Consider the following 22,500-nt stretch of genomic DNA (forward strand, 5'->3'; position numbering starts at 1 on the left):
TGAGAGACAGTGAAGGAGAAGAAGAAGAAGAAGGAGAAGAAGAAGGAGAAGAAGAAGAAGAAGACAGTAGCAGACTGGTTTTACTGGGAAGCTCCCAGTGAGGCTTCCCCAGACAGATGAAGGTTAGAAACTGGACTTACCAGAGTCTCTGGGTGCTGAGTCGCAGTTTCATCTGTTCAGACCTTTAACCAGCTGAGTCAGAACCAGTCACCAGTCAGTAACCAGTCAGTCACCAGTCAGTCACCAGTCAGTCACCAGTCAGTAACCAGTCAGTCACCAGTCAGTCACCAGTCAGTCACCAGTCAGTAACCAGTCAGTCACCAGTCAGTCACCAGTCAGTAACCAGTCAGTCACCAGTCAGTCACCAGTCAGTCAGTCACCAGTCAGTCACCAGTCAGTCAGTCACCAGTCAGTAACCAGTCAGTCACCAGTCAGTCAGTCACCAGTCAGTAACCAGTCAGTCAGTCACCAGTCAGTCACCAGTCAGTAACCAGTCAGTCACCAGTCAGTCACCAGTCAGTCAGTCACCAGTCAGTAACCAGTCAGTAACCAGTCAGTAACCAGTCAGTCAGTCACCAGTCAGTCACCAGTCAGTAACCAGTCAGTAACCAGTCAGTCAGTCACCAGTCAGTCACCAGTCAGTCACCAGTCAGTAACCAGTCAGTCAGTCACCAGTCAGTCACCAGTCAGTAACCAGTCAGTCACCAGTCAGTCACCAGTCAGTCACCAGTCAGTAACCAGTCAGTCACCAGTCAGTCAGTCACCAGTCAGTCAGTCACCAGTCAGTCACCAGTCAGTCAGTCACCAGTCAGTCACCAGTCAGTCAGTCACCAGTCAGTCAGTCACCAGTCAGTCACCAGTCAGTAACCAGTCAGTCACCAGTCAGTCACCAGTCAGTCAGTCACCAGTCAGTAACCAGTCAGTAACCAGTCAGTAACCAGTCAGTCAGTCACCAGTCAGTCACCAGTCAGTAACCAGTCAGTAACCAGTCAGTCAGTCACCAGTCAGTCACCAGTCAGTCACCAGTCAGTAACCAGTCAGTAACCAGTCAGTCACCAGTCAGTAACCAGTCAGTCACCAGTCAGTAACCAGTCAGTCACCAGTCAGTCACCAGTCAGTCAGTCACCAGTCAGTAACCAGTCAGTAACCAGTCAGTCAGTCACCAGTCAGTCAGTCACCAGTCAGTCACCAGTCAGTCAGTCACCAGTCAGTCACCAGTCAGTCAGTCACCAGTCAGTCAGTCACCAGTCAGTCACCAGTCAGTAACCAGTCAGTCACCAGTCAGTCACCAGTCAGTCAGTCACCAGTCAGTAACCAGTCAGTAACCAGTCAGTAACCAGTCAGTCAGTCACCAGTCAGTCACCAGTCAGTAACCAGTCAGTAACCAGTCAGTCAGTCACCAGTCAGTCAGTCACCAGTCAGTAACCAGTCAGTAACCAGTCAGTCAGTCACCAGTCAGTCACCAGTCAGTCACCAGTCAGTAACCAGTCAGTCAGTCACCAGTCAGTCACCAGTCAGTCACCAGTCAGTAACCAGTCAGTAACCAGTCAGTCACCAGTCAGTAACCAGTCAGTCACCAGTCAGTAACCAGTCAGTCACCAGTCAGTCACCAGTCAGTCAGTCACCAGTCAGTAACCAGTCAGTAACCAGTCAGTCACCAGTCAGTCACCAGTCAGTAACCAGTCAGTCACCAGTCAGTCAGTCACCAGTCAGTAACCAGTCAGTCACCAGTCAGTCACCAGTCAGTAACCAGCCAGTCAGTAACCAGTCAGTCACCAGTCAGTCACCAGTCAGTAACCAGTCAGTCAGTAACCAGTCAGTCACCAGTCAGTCACCAGTCAGTCAGTAACCAGTCAGTAACCAGTCAGTCACCAGTCAGTCACCAGTCAGTAACCAGTCAGTCACCAGTCAGTCACCAGTCAGTAACCAGTCAGTCACCAGTCAGTCACAGTCAGTAACCAGTCAGTCACCAGTCAGTCACCAGTCAGTCACCAGTCAGTAACCAGTCAGTAACCAGTCAGTCAGTAACCAGTCAGTCACCAGTCAGTCACCAGTCAGTCAGTAACCAGTCAGTAACCAGTCAGTCACCAGTCAGTCACCAGTCAGTAACCAGTCAGTCACCAGTCAGTCACCAGTCAGTAACCAGTCAGTCACCAGTCAGTCACAGTCAGTAACCAGTCAGTCACCAGTCAGTCACCAGTCAGTAACCAGTCAGTCACCAGTCAGTAACCAGTCAGTCACCAGTCAGTAACCAGTCAGTAACCAGTCAGTAACCAGTCAGTCACCAGTCAGTAACCAGTCAGTCACCAGTCAGTAACCAGTCAGTAACCAGTCAGTAACCAGTCCTCCCAGTAAACTCCAGTAGACTGTCTCTCTCAGTCTATCAGGTCTAATTTGACTGGTAAAGAAGCTCCGTCTGCTCCTCCTGTCTCATGTCAGCTGGAGACCTGCTGAGTTCTGTTCAGAACAACAAGCTGACAAACAAACAAGCTGACAAACAAACAAGCTGACAAACAAACAAGCTGACCAACAAACAAACTGACAAACAAACAAACTGACTGTTATGTATGACAGTGCTGTCTTGGTCCTCCCACCCTGTAGGTGGAGTAAAAGCTGTCTGACGGCGCGGGACGCTGCCACACCTCCTCCCTCCTCCCCCCTCCTCCCTCCCCCCTCTTCCCCCTCTCTCTCTCTCTCTCTCTCTCTCTCTGTCTCTCTCTCTCTCTCTCCAGCAGCAGCAGCTCTCAGACGCCTCCTTTCTTCCCCCTTCTGGTTGTCAGTGTCCCTTCATGTTACCTCCCTCCGAGCCGGGGTCGAAACACTGACTGACAAACTGAGCTCATGATGGTTCATGTATTTATACACAGGCACTGTAACAGACAGTTAAAGGGGAATACCACTGAATATTTCCACATCTCAAAGGCCAGGTGTGTGTTCATGTACAGTCGCTACCGGCTCCTGCTATTAGAAATAAAGAAGCTTGAATTAGTGAATATTTGCTGCTGTCTTCCATTTAAAGGAAATAATAGAGTTTGTATTAGTGAACATTAACTTGTCTTCCACATCAGAATGAGGCAGTTTGTCTTAATGCTTCATGTTCAGAAACCCCAGCCAGACTTCTCCTGGCTCTGAGAACATGTCACTGCTTCATTTGAGTGGAAATGCCTTTAAAAAAAGAAAAGGTGCCTCAGTCCTTCAGCTGGTAGACCTGCAGCTCCCTCTGCTGGTTAGACCTTAAAACTTCAGACCATCATCAAATGTGTTTCAAACTTTAAGATATGCAATTTCTTCAAATTTGCTGATGTAAAGAATAAATTATTAGAATAAAGTCTTATTGAAGTGTAATGTACATTGACAAATTATTTTAAGGAGTTAGACAAAACAGTTTTAAACAGGTTGGCTGTGCTTGTTTATATTGACTGAACCTTGTTTGCAAGAGCAGTTTGAACCGGATCCATCCCTGGTTTTACCCCTGAACCCAGACCGCCTCCTCTGGGTTCAGACAGCAGAGGTTTTGTGTTTGAGAGCGAGTTTAAAAACTTTAAACCAGTTCATTCTCCAAAACCAGAGGGTGAACTCTGACCTCCAGGCAAACAAGCACTAATAAAAAACAATTCAGCTATTTTAAGAAAATTGTGACTGATTATTTTTTTCCCTTAAAATATCTTCATATACATCAGTTTGATACTACTATTAATTCACATTATTAAGACATACTGGATATATCTGACTATATAATTCAGCCTAAAACATGTAAACTCTCTTCTGTAAATCTAAGGTGGTGCAGTGAGTTCAGGTTCTGCTGCAGACTGGCGGAGCAGAAACAGACAAACAGCAAACTGAGACACAAAAAACATTTTATTTACTAATTTAGTCACCAGAAGTTAACAGGGAAAAGTGAACGAACGAAGCGACAACACAGTAAAACCAGGACCGAAGAGGCTTCAGGCAGGAAACAGGGCCATCAGGTCCAGCAGGTCGGAGAGGACCGCCGGCGCCGAGCGAGCGCCGGGGTTCAGGACCGACCGGAAGAACTTCCTCCACAGAGCCGCCTTCCAGCCGCTGCACAGGAGGAGGCGGAGTTAGGTTCAGTGTAAACCAGCAAGGTCACAGGTTCAAATCCCTCAAGGTCAGGTGAGGGAGATGAGTGATATATGTAAATGTAAAATAACCCAGGTTTAACATGTAAAAGAAGCAGGTTTAACATGTAAAACAAGCAGGTTTAACATGTAAAGTAACCAGGTTTAACATGTAAAACAAGCAGGTTTAACGTGTAAAACAAGCAGGTTTAACGTGTAAAACAAGCAGGTTTAACGTGTAAAACAAGCAGGTTTAACGTGTAAAACAAGCAGGTTTAACATGTAAAACAAGCAGGTTTAACGTGTAAAACAAGCAGGTTTAACGTGTAAAGTAACCAGGTTTAACGTGTAAAACAAGCAGGTTTAACGTGTAAAACAAGCAGGTTTAACATGTAAAGTAACCAGGTTTAACGTGTAAAACAAGCAGGTTTAACGTGTAAAACAAGCAGGTTTAACATGTAAAGTAACCAGGTTTAACGTGTAAAGTAACCAGGTTTAACATGTAAAGTAACCAGGTTTAACGTGTAAAACAAGCAGGTTTAACGTGTAAAACAAGCAGGTTTAACATGTAAAGTAACCAGGTTTAACATGTAAAACAAGCAGGTTTAACATGTAAAACAAGCAGGTTTAACATGTAAAAGAAGCAGGTTTAACGTGTAAAACAAGCAGGTTTAACGTGTAAAACAAGCAGGTTTAACGTGTAAAACAAGCAGGTTTAACGTGTAAAACAAGCAGGTTTAACATGTAAAACAAGCAGGTTTAACATGTAAAACAAGCAGGTTTAACATGTAAAGTAACTGTCAGTACCATGGAGAGTCTTGGCTGAACTCCTCTGCTGTCCAGCCGGCGGAGTCTCTCACCGGCTTCATGTCGGTCTGGGTCAGGAGGAAGTGGACGGTCTCGGCCACGCCCACCAGGTCCAGCTGACAGGAAGAGACAGGAAGAGACAGGAAGAGACAGGAAGTCAGTGAGCAGTTTAGCGACAGCATGAAACACCAGGTGGAACAATCCAGAAGGGATTTCTGAGTCCATGCTGTGGAGCAGGTAAACAAACCTCATGCCACCTGTCACTCAGTGACCATGTAAACACCTGCATGGGAATCTTAATTCAGAAAGATTCATGTCTCATATAGCAGCAGTGTGTAGTACCAGCTGGGGGGGGGCGGCCGGCTCCAGCAGGCCCAGGCTGATGTGTCTCCGGGCTGCTGGGAGCTGCTGGACCGATGTCACTTCCTGCTGCAGATCCAGGTCCACCGAGCAGGACCAGTCCACAGGAAACAGTCCGACCGGCGAAATGCAGCCGCTGCAGGAGAGAAGGAGGTTCAGGTTACAGCCTGGAGGAGGGGCTTATTCTTCAATACTCAATCCTGATTGGCTGTTAATTCTGAAGAACAGAGAAGATGTTACTGCAGACAGTCCTGCTGGAAGCTGCTAAATGACACACACACACACACACTCGCTCAGTACCTGTGTGTGCAGACGAGTGTGTGTGGCTGCAGCGCTCCATGCAGCAGACCGCAGCCATGCAGCGTTCTGACCAGCTGCAGCAGAGCGATGACAAAGGAGGAGGGCAACACTCCTGGAAGAGCACACTCCTTCAGCTCCTGCACACACACACACACACACACACACACACACACAAACCAAAAAGCAGCTTCAACCACCTATACAGGCCCAAAAAAAGACTAAAATGTTGATTCCTAGAAATGTTATATCAAAATGACCAGAGCGGCGCCCTCTGCTGGCCGCAGCAGGACCTGCAGCGACAGTCAGACCGACTGGTGGGACTCACAATGAGTGTGTGTTGTGGGAGGGCGGTGTAGACCGTCACGCAGCCGTCCAGGAACAGGAAGCAGCTGATCAGAGCGGGGAGAGCCTCGGCCGGCCGCTTCTGCTTCAGACGACGACACAGGTGGAAGTCCCAGGGAACCGGACTGCTTTCCACCTGGAACACAACCAGGCAGTAAACCAGTCAGTAAACCAGTCAGTAAACCAGTCAGTAAACCAGGCAGAAAACCAGTCAGTAAACCAGTCAGTAAACCAGTCAGTAAACCAGGCAGAAAACCAGTCAGTAAACCAGTCAGTAAACCAGTCAGTAAACCAGTCAGTAAACCAGGCAGTAAACCAGGCAGAAAACCAGTCAGTGGATCTGGAATACTGTGGCGTCAACACATCAGCTGACCTGCGGCTCACCTTTATCACCACGTGTCCCTGCAGAGCCATGCCGGTGTAGACGGAGAAACTCCCTCTGTCCAACACCTTGGAGAAGACAGTGAAGACCTCGCTCCCTATTGGACAAAACATCTGTTTAATAATCAATAACAATCAATAACAATCAGTGTAATGTATCCAGAAGGCAGTTTAGTACTTTAACTGTATAACATATAATTAAGTAGCAGTAGTAGTACTAGCAGCAGTAGAAGTATAAATAAAGCAGCAGTAGTAGTATAAATAAAGGTTTATCAGTAAAGGTCCAGCTGGTACCGAGCTGCAGGTCGGCGTCTTCCTCCACGGTGGGAAGGGGGCGGAGCTCAGAGTGAAGGTCCGGACAGGAAGTCAGATCCACCCGATCCAGCAGCCGCCGCCGCGCGTCCGGACCGCAGGGATCCACCGGAGCCCGGGCTGCGTGAGAGGAGAGGCCGTCACACCGCCGCATGCTGGGAAATGTTAAAGCTGCTCTAATCCAGATTGGACTGTAACCTTACTGGGTGAGGGGGCGTGGTCCATCTCCTCCTGGTTCTCCTGGTTCTCCTCCAGAGAGCCGGGGTTCCTCGCCGACCGCCCCCCCAGGGAGGAGGGCGAGGCGAGGCCGGAGGTGGCGGAGCTGCCCGCCTCCACGCTCGCCTCCTCGATGGGACTCAGCTTGAGCTGGGTTTCGACCCCGGGCTTCGGGGCGGCGGCGGGGGGGCGGGGCTTCACCAGAGCCCGCAGGTCCTCCGTCATCCCACCCTGGCACTCTGCCGGCAGGAGGAGAGTTACAGACGTACACACACATCGACTGTTAAGACTTTCACACACTATTGTAGGGACAAGTTTGCAAAGTAAAGTGGGGCAATCATTAGTAGCTGCAAGTAAGTGCAGCGTACGGGGGGGCTTTTATTTTGAAATTCAGCTTCCATGCACAAGATACACTGGGGAAAGATCTTAGCTAGTACAGACACACAGAAAATCATCTTTTTCCATACTGTATTGTGTTTGTTTGTGTTTGTACATCGTCATGAACACACTGCAGGCAGAGGCAGAGACACACACACACACACACACACACACACACACTGTCTCAGTAAGGCTGCGTTCACATTTTTTTTTTAGCAGAGTGGAGCGCTTTCAGAAGTTGAAAAATTTTAAACTTTTCAGAAAAGCCGTGAGTGACGTGAAACGTTTTTTCCGCAGCCGACCAATCAGGATGAAGGAGAGGCTGGCCGTTTCCATAACAACAACAAAGATGGAGAAAGTACCGGTGGAGAAATCGGTGGCAAATCAAGAAAAACCAGAATCCTGCAGATGGAAGACCACGGCAGCCTGGTAATACAATCCTCCCAGTGAGTGTGAGTGTGTGTGAGAGTGTGTGTGTGTCTGTGTGTGAAGTGAGCACCTGTGTGTGCCGAGGCTCTGAGGCCCGGCGGCCCGGCGTGCGGCGTGGACGCCATCTTAGCGGCTCCGGCGAAGTCGTTGGTGTTGTCCGGACTGGAGCAGAGCGTTTTGTTCTGGTGTCCGTAGACGATGGCTTCAGTCAGACTCTCGCTGCGCTCCAGGAAACTCTGGAAAACAGGAAGTCGACAGACCGGACCGAGCCGGAGAGAAGCACGCAGAGCTTTCAGGGCCCATACCATGTTTTAGAGAACAGTGATATGTCGATATACTGTACTGTAAACACAGAACGCCACAAACTGTGAGGTGAGAGAGAAATTACTGTTTGAACTACCGAATCCTTCAGTGCTTACTGTGCCAGTTTGTTAATTGTACTATAGTGAACTATAGTTTTTACATTTCTTACACACACAAATGATTTAAGGTAAGAAATAGGTTAATTCGGTTAAAAAAAAATATATATATATATATATATTTATACCATTAAACCAAAAAATCTGAATCCAGAAAAAAATAACAAAATGAAGAAAAAAGAAACAGAATTTGTGAAAAAATAAAACTGATTTTATGAGGAGCGATATATACAACAGAAAGAAGGGAAGTCCTGATGTGAGGAACTCGTCTTTTCACCATGTTGAACTATCCCAAAAAATGTTTTTGAACACCATGACCTGCAGTAGAACCAGAACCAGACCTGGACAGTGATGGATGTGGAGTCAAAAGGAAAAGTCCCAGAGGAAACACCGGAGAAAGGAAAGTGTTAGGAAAGCTTACAAACCTTGGAGTGTTCGGAGGCCGGAGCGCCGCCTGAGAGACAAACAGAAACACAGACAGCAGTCAGTCTACAGTCTGAGGACCGACGGGAGGCCAGGACAGACGGCAGAGCGGAGTCTCACCCTGCCGGGGGAACTGGACCTTCACACACAGGCCTTTCTCCCCGGGACGAAGGAACACATCGTCCGACATCACATCCGGAGCTCTGGGGTTCCTGCAGGACGAGGCGTGAGGAAACGGGAAGTTAACAGGCAGGTGGAGTTCAGGACAGATCAGCTTCGGTGTTGAAGAGTCTTTCTTTAGTCCCAATGTCAGTTTATGGACTTTTGAGTTGTGTTTATTACCCAGAAGGCAGCGCTGCGGCAGGGTCAGTCCGGGACTCGTCGTATATCTGGAAGGGGGCGGCGCCCTGCGGAGCGCCCGGCGGAGCGTCCCGCGGAGCGCCCCGCGGAGCGCCCCGCGGAGCGCCCGGCGGAGCGTCCCGCAGAGCGTCCCGCGGAGCGTCCGGCGGAGCGTCCGGACCCACCTGAGGGGAAACAGACACACCTGGTTGGTTTCATCACAGCTGGAAACTTTTCTCTGCTGCGTTTCTTTATTCAGTTCATTTAACTGAAAATGTAAACTGGACATTTACATTTTTATATTTTCCTTGAGCCAAATTCCCTGATTTGACTGAAACTAAAGAGATCTGAGCTCTTCGGTCCTGAAATGGATTCACTGTGGAAACTGCTGCTTCAATTCCTTTTTATCTGATATTTAATTCATGTGTGGCATTTTCAGTCTTGAGCTTATTTGTTTTATTAGTTGTTCGTTGTCCATAGAGCGCTGTGTGGCTCTGCTCTGAAACATCCAATACAGAACGTTTTGTAGAAGTATTAGCAGGACTAGTAGTAGTAGTAGTAGTACTAGTAGTATTCTTGTATACCTACCAGTGTTTGTCCCTGCTGGGACTTCCTCAGCAGTAGTAGTAGCAGCAGTAACAGTACTAGCTGTAGTTGTAGTTGTAGTAGTAGTAGTAGTAGTAGTAGCAGTACTAGGTGTAGTAGTAGTACTAGTAGTACTAGTAGTAGTAGTAGTAGTAGTAGTAGCAGTACTAGGTGTAGTAGTAGTAGTAGTAGCAGTACTAGGTGTAGTAGCAGTACTAGCTGTAGTAGTAGTAGTAGTAGTAGTAGTATTAGCAGTATTCTTGTGTACCTACCAGTGTGTGTCTCTGCTGGTTCCTCAGCAGCAGCAGCAGCAGCAGCAGTAGTAGTAGTAGTAGCAGTACTAGCTGTAGTAGTAGTAGTAGTAGTAGTAGCAGTATTCTTGTGTACCTACCAGTGTGTGTCTCTGCTGGTTCCTCAGCAGCAGCAGTAACTGTAGTAGTAGTAGTAGTAGTAGTAGTAGTAGTAGTATTCGCAGTATTCTTGTGTACCTACCAGTGTGTGTCTCTGGTTCCTCAGCAGCAGCAGCTTGCGTTTCTCCTCCAGCTGCAGTCTGAGCTGCTGCTTCTCTTCACTCATCTGACGGAGTTTCTCTGCAGGAAGGAAGTGAGCAGCTCATGTGTTTAGTAAATCAACTCTGCATCTGTCTGAGCAGCATGAACCGTATGAAATGAAGCGCTCGTGTCAGTACATGTCAGTACATGTCAGTACATGTCAGTACATGTCAGTGTGAAGTTCTCCTGCTGTACCGTCGAATTCCTGTCGTTTGCGGTGGAAGTATCTCCGAGCGCGCAGCTCCTCGAAGCTGAGCTCCTCCACTCCGTCCTTCAGCAGCTCCTTACAGTACATGCTCACCTCCCGGGCCCCGCCCTCCTCACTGGCCCCGCCCTCCTCTCTGGCCCCGACCTCCTCTCCGGCCCCGCCCTCCTCCCGGGCCCCGCCCTCCTCTCCGGCCCCGCCCTCCTCTCCGGCCCCGCCCTCCTCCCTGGCTCCGCCCTGCTCCTGCTGCCCCGCCCCCTCATCAAGGGGTTGCCACGCTGGCGGCTCACTCCTATAGGCCGACCTACAGCCAATAGGGAAGGAGAGGAAGACGTTAGTCAGTCATGCTGCATGGAATATCAAACTCATCAAGACGCCATGACTGTAGTTTCCTGTACTTCAGTTTCTCCTGATCAGCTTTTCACTCTGAACACATGAACTCTGTGTGAACGATGTTTAGTTTCATCCAAACATGATGTGATGAAAATCCTTCATTCTGTTGGTTTCTCCTGTCGTGAAAACCAAAGTGAAACTTAAAATTCTCCAGTTTGCTTCAAACAGGTGAACTCGGCCTGACCGATATTCAATAACATGAATAGCGGGAAATTTTGCGAATATCACGATCACAATTGTGCAAACTTTTAAACTTAGAAACCTATAATCTACTAGTGGTAGGATAGTAAAAAACAAAAATAATCATAGTTGTAGTGAAAATTCATTCAGTCATTTTATTTCAACTGGGTTTCCTTTTCTATCAGCTTGTTTTCCTGGAAATGGCAGGAATGAGAAAATGACACCAACTGGCTGTTGTTTTCGCTTGAATAGTAAGATCATTATTAACATCAAGATTATTATTATTATTATTGTTAATAGCCTAGAAATTTAATGTATTTAAAGAAATAAAAATAAAAGACCTCCACTGCTCCCTGATAATATCGTATATGGTGATATTTTGGCAGAACAGCATTGTGATATTAAATGTTGGACTTGTCCCAAGTCCAGTTGGACCTCACGTTGGACTGAAACTCTCCTGGACGACTCACCCTGACGGAGTCGGGTCGCTGGGACGGCTGGCAGGAAACACAAGGCTGGAGGCAGAGCCAGACCGCTGGGGCATCTGGGTAAAAACAAAAAGCAACATTATGCCCTCGCCACATAAAGACCCAGACCAGCTACAGACTGAATAACAGCAGAGCGGACCGACCTGGAGCTCAGGTCCCGCTGCTGACCGACCCGCCGGGGTTTCAGACACCGGAACGTTCTGGCTGCTTCGTGTCGACCGCGACACATTCAGCCCTAGAGAGAGGCATCATGGGAAAAAAACATGGCTCAAATTCATCTGCTAGCATCCCCCTTCTCCCAGCGGCTCTGCATGGATGTAAAGTGTGTTTCCATGTGTGCAGCGGGACTGGATCATGTTTTCTCATATTTCTTGACTTTTCTAACTTTTCTAAACCTTGAAAATATAAAAATTAAAAAATTAAAAATTAAAAATATCAAATTAATTTTCCAAACTTTCCCAGACTGTGTAAAAGGCCTGCGTCTTTTCTATCTAATGAAGCAGGAAAGCTGATAATCTCTTCAAAATAAAAGCCCACCCGCCGCCTCGGCCTCGGCGCTGCCGGTCGAAGCGGCGGCTCTCTTCCTGCCTCGGGGTCGGAGGTCGACCCTGCTGGTCCTGAGAGGAGACGGAGGCTCGTCCTCCTGCTGGACTCTGCTGGCCTCCAAAGACACTCTGGACTGGAAACACCTGAGGAGGAGACGAGCGACCCGGAGATTTACAGATCTGGAAACTGGATCACGAAAACTGAATAATGAGAGACCAGCACTTCAGTCTCACATGAGACATTCATCATCCGTCTCATTCACAGTCTGAGTGGAAACCAGCAGGCTGTGTTGTTGTGGGCGGGGCTACAAACCTTCTGACACAGTCTGGACAGATTTCATTGGCTGATGAAATCCGTTAGCGGGTGACGTTTACCTGAAGCTCCGTCAAAACTAGTTTCAACATTTTTAAAGGACTGGGTCGCTGCTAGGGCTGCAACTAATGATTATGTTCATTATCGATTAATCTATTGATTATTTTTTCATTTAGTCTGTAAAATGTCTAAAATAAAGACAAATGTTCCAGAGTCCAAAGTGATTCTTCAGATTTCTTACTTAGTCTGTATTCATTTTATAATGATGCAAGCAAATCTCAATCAAATGTTACATATTTTTACATTTTACTTGATAAATGATAATAAAAAAAACGCTTAATCGATTAGCAAAATTATAATCAATTAATTTTCTGTTGATCGACTAATCATTTAGTTCTGACTGAAGCACATGGGATGTTTTCTGACGGATCCTGATCGCCCCAGTGACCCCGCCCCCCCCCCACACCTGCCTGTAGTAGTCGTGGATCGCGGCGGCCGGCTGGGCGGCGGCCGTCAGCCCGGCCCGCAGGACGCCGTTGGCCCCCTGGAAGTCGCCCCGCCCCTCCAGCTCGCCGGCCCAGGACAGGTAGAAGTCGGCGTGGGCGGAGCCGATGCCCTGCGCCTCCATGTAGCTGAACATTTCCCCCGGAGACGAGCTGTTCTGCGCCTGAGGAGAGGAAACACTGGCTGACTGGAACTGGGACTGCTGGGAAAATACTAAATAATATAATAGTAGTAGTGGCAGTACTAATAGTAGTAGTAGTAGAATAGTAGTACTAGTAGTAGTAGAAGCAGTGGTGGTAGAAGCAGTGGTGGTTGTAGTAGTAGTACTAGTAGCAGTAGCAGTAGTAGTAGAAGCAGTGGTGGTAGTAGTAGAAGCAGTAGTAGTAGAAGCAGTAGTAGTAGAAGCAGTAGTAGTAGTAGTAGAAGCAGTAGTAGTAGTAGCAGTAGTAGTAGTAGTAGAAGCAGTAGTAGTAGTAGCAGTAGTAGTAGTAGTAGAAGCAGTAGTAGTAGTAGCAGTAGTAGTAGTAGTAGAAGCAGTAGTAGTAGAAGCAGTAGTAGTAGTAGTAGAAGCAGTAGTAGTAGAAGCAGTAGTAGTAGTAGTAGAAGCAGTAGTAGTAGTAGTAGCAGTAGTAGTAGTAGTAGAAGCAGTAGTAGTAGTAGCAGTAGTAGTAGTAGTAGAAGTAGTAGTAGTAGAAGCAGTAGTAGTAGTAGCAGTAGTAGTAGTAGTAGAAGCAGTAGTAGTAGAAGCAGTAGTAGTAGTAGTAGAAGCAGTAGTAGTAGTAGCAGTAGTAGTAGTAGTACTAGTAGCAGTAGTAGTAGAAGCAGTAGTATTATACCAGATGACATCAGATCAGCCATTCAAACCATTCTGCATTCTGTTTCCTTCCTGGTTGAATTAACTGAAGCTTCGTCTCTTCTCACCAGTTTGATCCACAGGTTGACGTAGCGAGCGTCATCAAAGTATTTCTTGTCCTTGGCGAACTGCTTCACTGATCTCTCCAGCAGAGCGCTCAGGTTGCTCTGCCTCCCGCCATGAGGAAACAGCTGCAGCGTCCACCGCACATACCTGAACACACACACACACACACACACACACACACACACACACACACACACACACACACACACACACACAGAAAGTGATTAAGTGTTGCCATTTACTTCTTTGGTGAACCCACTTTCCCTCAACCTGCCTCTTCTACTTCTACTGCAGTTAGTGATTTCCTACGTTTCCCAGAATGCCTTTTGATTGTTGCTTTCAAATCAGTGGTGGGTGTTTGGGCCTAGAGATCATTCAGCTGTGGGTTACATGTAGGTGGAGGAGGCGATAGTGACGGCAGGAGAGAGAGTTACAGTAATCCTGTATTTGATCATCATGTTCTGAGGTGGATGTTTTCGTCTCACCGGTCCCAGACGTCCAGAGCCTCGTCTCCTGTGGAGCTGCTCAGCTCCGCCTCAAAACACCTGAGGAAGAAACCATCAGGTCAAACCACCGAGCCGACCGGACGGGTTCATAAAGAACAGAAACTGAAGAAACCAAGCTGTTTAATTTAATTCAATTTAACAAACAAAGAAACTGTGAAAAGCAGCCTGTTGTGGACATTACTGCCCATCGAGGCCCACTGGGAGTTTTTCCTACAGCTGCTGGCTGTTTCTGCGTGTTGTTCTATATCATTCTGTTCTACAGTTGATTGTTGATCAGTTAGATCTAGTCAGGCTCATTCTCTGTACAGTCCTTTGAGACAGGCTGGGTCTTATTATTTGGGAAGGATGAACTCCTACTGTCTCTGCTGCTGGATGTCTTCCTGCCGCACGGAGGCTCCGCCCGGCTGGATGTTCTCCTTCCACACCGCCCATCCCGCCTCTCCATCAGCCATGACTACAGCTGGAACAACAGCAGGAACTTTAACTTCTGGGACAAACGGACAAGCGGTTCATGAGGAACAGTTAAGTTGTTCAGGTAAAACGCAAAGTGAGTCCCAGCAGCAGCCTGGACCCGATACAGGCAGTTCTCCTGCATGGAGAGAGTCACGCAGAACTCCGTTCAGAAATCCGACAGTTTATTGTTGCAGCAGTTGAATGTATCGACAAATGTAACGTACACACCTCCTACAATACAACTCAAGACCTTACTATAAATCGTTAGAAGCCACTTTTCAATTCGGCAAACATGTAATCCACCAAGCAGTTATTAATTTTAAATAAAATACTAACTTTTACAAGTGGTTAACGCTGCTCGCTGCCGCACTCAACGGCGTAACGTTATTCTGGTGACAGAAAACTGAATAACACACGAAGCAATACTCTGAACTGAGATTTTACTGAGATAAGTGCTTCTTGGGTGACTGGATGTATGCCGGTTTTAAGAGGGGATCCCACTAATTCACCAAAGCTCTTGGATCATGTTGTAGTTGGTGTGTCCTTTTGCCGATAAGCAAGGACAGGTTAAACTGTCAGATTTCTGAACGGAGTTTGGGGATGACGGTCTCTCCAGTCCAGCAACAGAACACAAGTAGGTTAACTTTATTGGGGCTGGCAACAGCGAAGCTATTAGCTAACTATCTAACGTTATCTGTCGAGCCAGCTAGCTTCGCTAGAGTCATAAGAAGTTCTAACGTTAGTTAAAATACTCGGTATATTTAAACAAATAGAAATACATTATTTTATAATCAAAACTACAGGTAGCTTACCCTAGAAGCTCACGGATCTGTGATGTGATCTGTCACAAAACAACATTCAAATCAACCGCTTGGAAAAAGCGATCCTGATTGGACAGAAGATCCTCGTCCTAGAAACCGTCGTCACTTCCGTTTTGTCCTCAATGGTCTTGCACCACGTCATCCCTACTGGCTGGAAGATGTATTACACACGACGACGACGACTACTACTACTACTACTAATAATAATAATAATAAAATTAATAATAATAATAATAATAATAATAATAATAATAATGATAATAATAATTTATATAGCACTTTTCAAAACAGAAGTTACAAAGTGTTTCACAAAAAGATAATGAAAAGAAACAGAAAAAACTGCAATAGTGGAAAAAAATTTTTTTCCAATTTCCATTAGTCTTTCCTTGTCACCATAAGAAAAGTGCTGTACAACAGATATTTCTAGAATATAAATATGAATGCAGATGTTGGGTCTGAACTCTGTACTCTGTTAGAGTCTGTAGTCCTGAACTGAGTCAGTCTGGACTGAACTGTGTTAGAACAAGTAGTAGAAGTAGAGTAGAAGTCAGTAAACACAATTATTGAAACAGAAACGTTTTTATTGAGATAGAACACCTTAACCCAAACCAACAGAACATAGATCCTGCAGAGCTCAGCAGATCCTGCAAAAGGAGAATTACAACCACTTTTTTTTTTACAACAATTACTTTTACTGCAAAAGTTGGTGGTCAGGTTCCTCTAAAGTCTTATTACACCACGAGTTCATATATTTATAGGACCCAGAGGGATTCGAACCCCCAATCATTTTAATCAATTTATCAAGTATTTTTCAAATGGATGATATATTGTATTTTGGAATTAAACTCCATATGGTTTTCATGTGTGTCTCTGTCCTGTTGTACATCAGAGGTTTCAACAGTTTTCCTGTGATCTCGTGGTTTTGTAGATTACTGTGTGTTTATCTATCAAAACTCATCTTTATAATCTAACAGCCAGCAGATATTTTTGGCCAATAAAACACTGGAATGACTTGGAAAAGACACAACAACAGAACATCACCACTGGTAAAGTAAAATATATATTCAGATATTTCTATAGTTCTCATTCATACATTCTACTTAATATGTTCTACGTAATTGTCTGTTGTGTTTAATCCCCGATTCGCTCTATTCTTATTTATTTTCTATTTTTCCTCGCTGTATCCTGGTACTACTTGCTGACAGCAGTACGGTGGCCAGTTTAGGACATCCTGTGTCGCCTTTGTTACTCTTAGCTGTACTTTGTCAGGCTTTGCTTACTTTTGGCAGGCTTAGTTAACCTATGTCCCATATTCTCCAGAGTTTTATTTTGTGTCTTTCTGTCCATTCAGAGCTGTGTGTGTGGTGTCATGAACCAAAAACACTCTCAATCCATTTCTCCACGTTCATTTTCCAGCATCTCTCTGAGCCTTACCAAGAACAGGCCGTTTCTGTCGCCGTGTCTTTAAGGCTCATTAATATTAACGACCCTCCGTTCCGATCGGCTAACCGTTTCGAGAGCGAAACGTGAGACGCCGCGGCCCGGCGGCTACAGGTAGGGAAAACTCTCCGGTAATAAACGATGACGACCGCTCGACCGCTTTGAAAAAAACACTTTGTTAGTCTATTATTTCTTACAGAAATGATAATGAGCGAACCTTTGTGACGCCACAAAGTTACGGAAGTCCAAACGGCTCGTTTAGAGGCTCGCTTTTCTAATATGGATTGTGTGGATTTAGTTTTGATGCTTTCACCATGTTTAGATACACATCCAACTCCTTTATCATCACAGAGGAGAGGGAGTCCTGCTTTACATGATGTGGAGCTTTAAGTAGCTTAATGTTAATGCTAACATGCTTCTGCTAACATGTGAATGCCAGTGCTAGCCTAGTTGTGCCTTCAGAACCAAACTAAACTGGAGGCTATAATTAACATGTCAGCATTACCACTCACATTAGCATGTTAGCATTAGCATTAAGCTAGTTCAGTTAGTGTCATCTACTCTGACGAAGTACAAGAGTGACAAGAGTGACAAATGTGACTGAGCATGTCCTAAAATGGCCACCATACATTATTAAAGTTTCAGATAATCGTTTCTTCAACAGTACAAAAGCAGAAGAGTCCAGTTGTTCAGCAGTGGAAGACAGTAATACACTAGCCTGTCCAGTAGAGTCTGAGGACCCAGTTTAACGTCCCGTGTGGCCCATGTTGGGGTCCAGAGCCGGACGTTGGGACACTCAGCTGCTGAACTCGGCTTCATTTCCTCAGCTGGGGCGACATTTTGCGAAGCCCCTTGATCCGGTAGAGCAAACCGCTGATGAAGTCCTGCAGGGAACACACAGACTCAGACCAGACTCAGACCGGCCGCTGGGCTCAGTTCTGTTATAATAATATATTCATGTGTATATAGTATAATTTTGTTCTACTTTCTGCTGCTACAACCACCCAGTTTCCCCACAGGCATCATTAAAACATTATATCTCAATATTCATTGCTAATTTTATTAAGAATTAGATTGTGCCTCCAGTCCTATCAGAAGACATCAGATATTCAGTGTTAGCATAACAGATTAAATACAAATAAACATAAACATAAATAAACATAAATCCTGACTAGTCTCCTGACCAGTGCTGTTTGCTCAGTGGATTAAAGTACAGGCTGAACACTTCTCCTCCTCCGCCTCAGGACTTTCTGAATGTTTGAACTGTCAAATATGAGTTTATGGAGGTTTTGGAGAACAAATTAAACTGACATCATTCAGCAGCTGACTCTGCGTTTCCATCCAACTGTCCAGAGAGTTTTAAAGAACTTCTGAAATGAACAAAAATAGCAAAACAACAAAAACAAAAATAAACTAACTAGCTAACTAGCCAGCAAACACACTGATGTTAATGTGAACATGCTAACGCTAGCCGCTGCTAGATACGTTAGCTAGTGTGCTAATCAGATGTGTTAACAACAAGACAGTGATGTTAGCTGACCAGATACTATGGTTAGCTAGCTAACAAGCTGACATTATCTAAACACTAAATCAATCAGATGGATCAGTGATGAAATGATCAGTTCAGTCAGAAACAGACAGAAATTAACCGTCTGTTCAGTTCTGTTGAGACGACAGAAACACAGTCAGCTGTTCAGAGCTGAGGACCTCCAACATGGCCGCTTTGATATGAACGACATGTTGTCCTTCTTACCTCTGTTGGTTTGTCACACTCTTGAAGCAGCACCTGTAATAAAAGTTAAACTGTTATCTCCCTGAATGCAGTTGAACTAACAAAGTGATTTTAGCGTTGAACAGTGTTGAGTGTAAAATGTTCTCACATGCAGTTTGGATCTTTGCTCTGAATCGGACAGATCCAGCAGTTCATCGATGTCGATCTCCAACTCGGGGATTTCCTCCTCCTGCAGCAGAAACATCAGGATGAACAGAGCAGCTGAGCAGAAGCTCACAGGTTTGGTCCACCTTACATTTATTCATCTGACTCTAACCAGACGTACATCAAGTTAAACAGTAGAATAAATTCAATTCTCAGATCACCAACATTACAGGCAACCAGTACTGAGGAGTGATCCTACAACTAATACTACTACTGCTACAACTAATAAAACCTTGTCAGGTTTTGGTGGTAAATGATATCAGCTGCAGGACTTTGTCATTGATACTCCTGCAGAAAGTTTCTGCAATTCTCAACATGAAGTGAAGAATAAACCCTCGCTGTCAGCAGGTTTCAGCAGAGCTTCATGTTGACGTGAAGCTTCATGTTGTTGACGTGAAGCTTCATGTTGTTGACGTGAAGCTTCATGTTGTTGACGTGAAGCTTCATGTTGTCGTGAATGTAATGTAACTACTGTTACATTATAATAAACTTAATTGAACTATTGTTACATTATAATAAACTGTCTCTATTAGACTATTGTTATTGTCACATTACAGTAAACTGTCAGCTAACTGCTGAAACAGTTACAGTGTTCTGAATGAGGATCAGTGACAGAGGAGTTAATACAACAGCAACACGCTGCAGTGAGGCGTCCGGGTCCTCGTTTCTCCTGACGTGAACGTGAACGTGAACGTGATGCAGCGAGCTGGAGGGTCAAACAGGAAGCAGGAAGTGAGTCTCTGTTAGTGGATATCAAACATGGCCGACTCAGTCAGACGAGGTTGTGTGTGATGAAGTGACAGACTGGATATCTGCAGTGAAGAGACAGGGAAGCTAAACTGACAAAGTAGTTTACCAAATTATTAACTCACTCACTTAAACCGCGAGTTTCACCACCTTCCATTTGTCAAACTATAACTACTTAAAAAAAAAAAATAGCTAAACTCCATCTAAACTAGGAGAGACAGAAACTTATTCCATCTGCTGTCCGGGTGCGGTGACCTCTGACCCTTCACCTTCCTCTTGGTTTATATCACACTTTATTCTACTGTTGTAAGTCACTGTAGATCAGAAAATCAGCTAAATGCCTAAAATGTAAATATAGTGTAATTATATGTGATAAAAATGTATTAATGTGTTGTGTAAATTTGATTCTTCTTTGTGGAAAATAACTTTTGAGTTATTTAACACTTTCAAATTCAAACTTCATATAATGAAATGTCACTTTTCTAATTGAATATCATGAGATGAAAAGCCTGAAGTAATGACTGCCATCACTACTGAGATTAATAAAAAAAAAAAAAGGTTATTACTTCCTGAACAAAAAGTCTGTGTGTGTGTGTTTGTGTGTGTGTGTGTGTGTGTGTGTGTGTGTGTCATGGCAGGCAGAGTTTCCCTCCTGCAGCGTCTTAACTCCGCTTTCCTGTCAGTTTTCAGATTACTGACCGGAGGAAAACGTTTCCCAGTCCAAGCTGCTTAAACATTAATATTTCAGGCTTTAGCTCTCTGAGCTCATTGTGTTAAAAGCCACTTTACCACCAGCAGAGACCAGATTTACTGTTTAACCCTGAGAGATCCTGACTGGACACCAACCTGAATTCACACTGACTGAATGATGAATGTCTGTAGACTGATAAATCTGCTGCAGCAGCTGAAGACTCTATATGAACACCTCTAACCTGTTTCTGTTGAATCTGAACAGACTGATGAATTAGCAGAAAGTGAATAATTGATGCTGCAGAGCGACTCCTGCAGAGAGACTGACAGCCGCTCAGTGTGGGCATTAATTTCATTTTCCTCAAATATCATTTGTCCTTTCTCAATTATTAATCCTCAACCAGCCGCCTCTGTGTTCACTTTAAAGCAGATTATTATTTATTGATCTGAGTCCAGTTGACAGATTAGCTCTTTGGCTCCTGAGTTTCGCTGTCAGAGAGCGATCTGCATTCTGTCTGCATTCAGACCTGCAGACGAGCTTTAACACTTATCACTTTAAAACCCTAATTCAAAAAAGAGAAATATAGTTTAGTATACTAAAATTTAAATTTGTTGTCCCTTGGATGAATGCAAAATTAAGATTTTAGACTCATTTTGTAATTTAATTGGAATTTACCATGCATTCTCAATTCAATTCATGAAATACACACATTTTATTAACTTTTGCACACATGCTAATTAATTTGTTCATACAAATTATGAAATTGTGAGCAGAAAATGATGAAAATTTGGGCACAAATGAACCAAAACAAGGGAACGATGTGTATCCTGTAGACTTGATTTAGTCAAAATGAGGGAACAAGATCTGTCTCATACACACACACCTCCTCCTCCCTGGATATGAGTAATCCAGGCCTGGAAATCTGTATCTGTATGATAACGGTGCATTCATGTGCCGGTGGGAAAGTCTAACATCCGGAACTTCCCAGCCGGCTGCTAAACAGCGTTGCTTTCACGTGTTTTTTTGTCAGAAAGTCAAACCTGGAAGACAAACGATAAACTAACATGGCCGACCTGCAGCTTAACAAGCTAATCTGACAAACTTTATTTAAACAAATGCTGGGTTAGTTTGGCTAACAACACACTTGCAATGAAGCTGCATGTGTATACAAGTGTTTTCTTACTGTGTTGACCAAGGAGGTTTTATATTAACTGGAGGATGAACGGAAAAATGGCCGCCCATTCATTTGAACGAAAGCTGCTCACCCAGCGCATATGCCAAATTTTTGTTTTCTTCCTGGTTTGCTTCCTGGTTTGCTTCCGTGTTGTGCGGCCCACGGAGCGTGTGCAGTAGTGTCTGCTTACGTACTCCCGTGTTGACTGACACAAAACTTTATTTTTCTCCTTGTTCAGAAGGTTAAAGGTCACCATTGCATCATAAGTCAGCAAAAGGGCAGCAGTTCTCAGATGAATTCAGAAATTCTCAGAGTTTCTGACTTCATCATCCGACTTTAGAGGGCGTTCATGTGAAATTTCCAAGTAGGAAATTAATTTTTCCAATACATCTGATGGCACATGAACGGACAGTCCAAGGCCTTGAAACCTACATTCTGTTCTCCATGTCCGCTCCCTGGCTCTGTGAAACACTGAATGCCACCAAGGAGTTTTTGTATTTTCCAGTTTTCTGACCAGTGACTTCATCTCAGCTCGTGATCAGAAGCTCGGTCCTGATTCACTCAGCTCGCTCTGGACAGAATATCTAACAGACGCCCACCGGAGGCGAAAGGTTCAGAGGAAACAATCATCTTTTGTGGGAAATGATAATCAGCCATTTATCTGAGGAATCCCAGTATTCCCAGTCACACGCTCCTGCTGGGCTTGCTCACCTCCCATCTGGTCCTGGGTGGATGTGAAAACCTGCAGACTGTTCGCTGCATTTTCACCATTTACTGACACAGAACTATCAGACGTTTCCTTCCAAAATGGATGTTGGTTGGTTCCTGTGTGAAACCAATAAAAACACACCAGGCTTTCATATCTACATTGTTTTTTCCACCAAGATAGCTGATGTGACAGAACTGTGTCAGCTTGTAAAGAGCAGCATGTCATCATGTCATCCTGCTCTTCTTCCACTTCTTCCATTATGAGTCTTTAACAGCGAGGACAAAGGGAGCATTGTGGGTATTGTAGTCTGGAGCACCACCTCCACTGTTCTACACAGTGCTGCTGACTGGACTCTTTTCCATATGAACTCCACTGGCTGAAGGCCAACTGGGTCTCAGGGCTTTTTAGGACAGACAGCAGTTCACTAACAGAGTGACACTGAAACACCAACACTATAACTGTACTGCAGTGTACTGTACTGCACTGCACTGCAGTGTACTGTACTGTACTACACTGTACTGCACTGCAGTGTACTGTACTGTATTGTATTGTACT

The 22,500-nt window shown here is 45.1% G+C and overlaps 2 protein-coding genes across 2 annotated transcripts in view; both read right to left on the minus strand.

Moving 5' to 3' along the window:
- Nucleotides 1–3,905: 3,905 nt before the first annotated feature.
- LOC139927609 (mitotic checkpoint serine/threonine-protein kinase BUB1 beta-like) lies at nt 3,906–15,273 on the minus strand. Its single transcript, XM_078289786.1, has 20 exons — nt 15,240–15,273; nt 14,332–14,434; nt 13,954–14,013; nt 13,471–13,615; nt 12,516–12,712; nt 11,729–11,876; nt 10,117–10,294; nt 9,863–9,960; nt 8,789–8,970; nt 8,567–8,658; nt 8,449–8,477; nt 7,675–7,840; nt 6,785–7,036; nt 6,564–6,701; nt 6,273–6,367; nt 5,872–6,024; nt 5,547–5,683; nt 5,229–5,382; nt 4,887–5,002; nt 3,906–4,062 (listed from the first exon to the last, which is right to left on the minus strand). Exons 2-20 carry the CDS (start codon nt 14,424–14,426, stop codon nt 3,945–3,947), a joined length of 2,553 nt encoding a protein of 850 aa, XP_078145912.1. The 5' UTR covers nt 14,427–14,434; nt 15,240–15,273; the 3' UTR covers nt 3,906–3,944.
- Nucleotides 15,274–17,503: 2,230 nt separating this feature from the next.
- Nucleotides 17,504–22,500, minus strand: part of LOC139927611 (protein phosphatase 1 regulatory subunit 14B-like) — a 6,528-nt gene continuing 1,531 nt past the window's right edge. The window contains exons 2-4 of the mRNA XM_071919808.1: nt 18,569–18,646; nt 18,442–18,474; nt 17,504–17,572 (exon numbers count right to left, since the gene is read on the minus strand). Of these exons, the coding sequence (XP_071775909.1) occupies nt 17,504–17,572; nt 18,442–18,474; nt 18,569–18,646 (180 nt within the window). The remainder of the gene's footprint in view (nt 17,573–18,441; nt 18,475–18,568; nt 18,647–22,500) is intronic.

The sequence above is a fragment of the Centroberyx gerrardi genome, chromosome 18 (assembly GCF_048128805.1).
Source record: "Centroberyx gerrardi isolate f3 chromosome 18, fCenGer3.hap1.cur.20231027, whole genome shotgun sequence".
Classification (NCBI taxonomy): Eukaryota; Metazoa; Chordata; class Actinopteri; order Beryciformes; family Berycidae; genus Centroberyx; species Centroberyx gerrardi.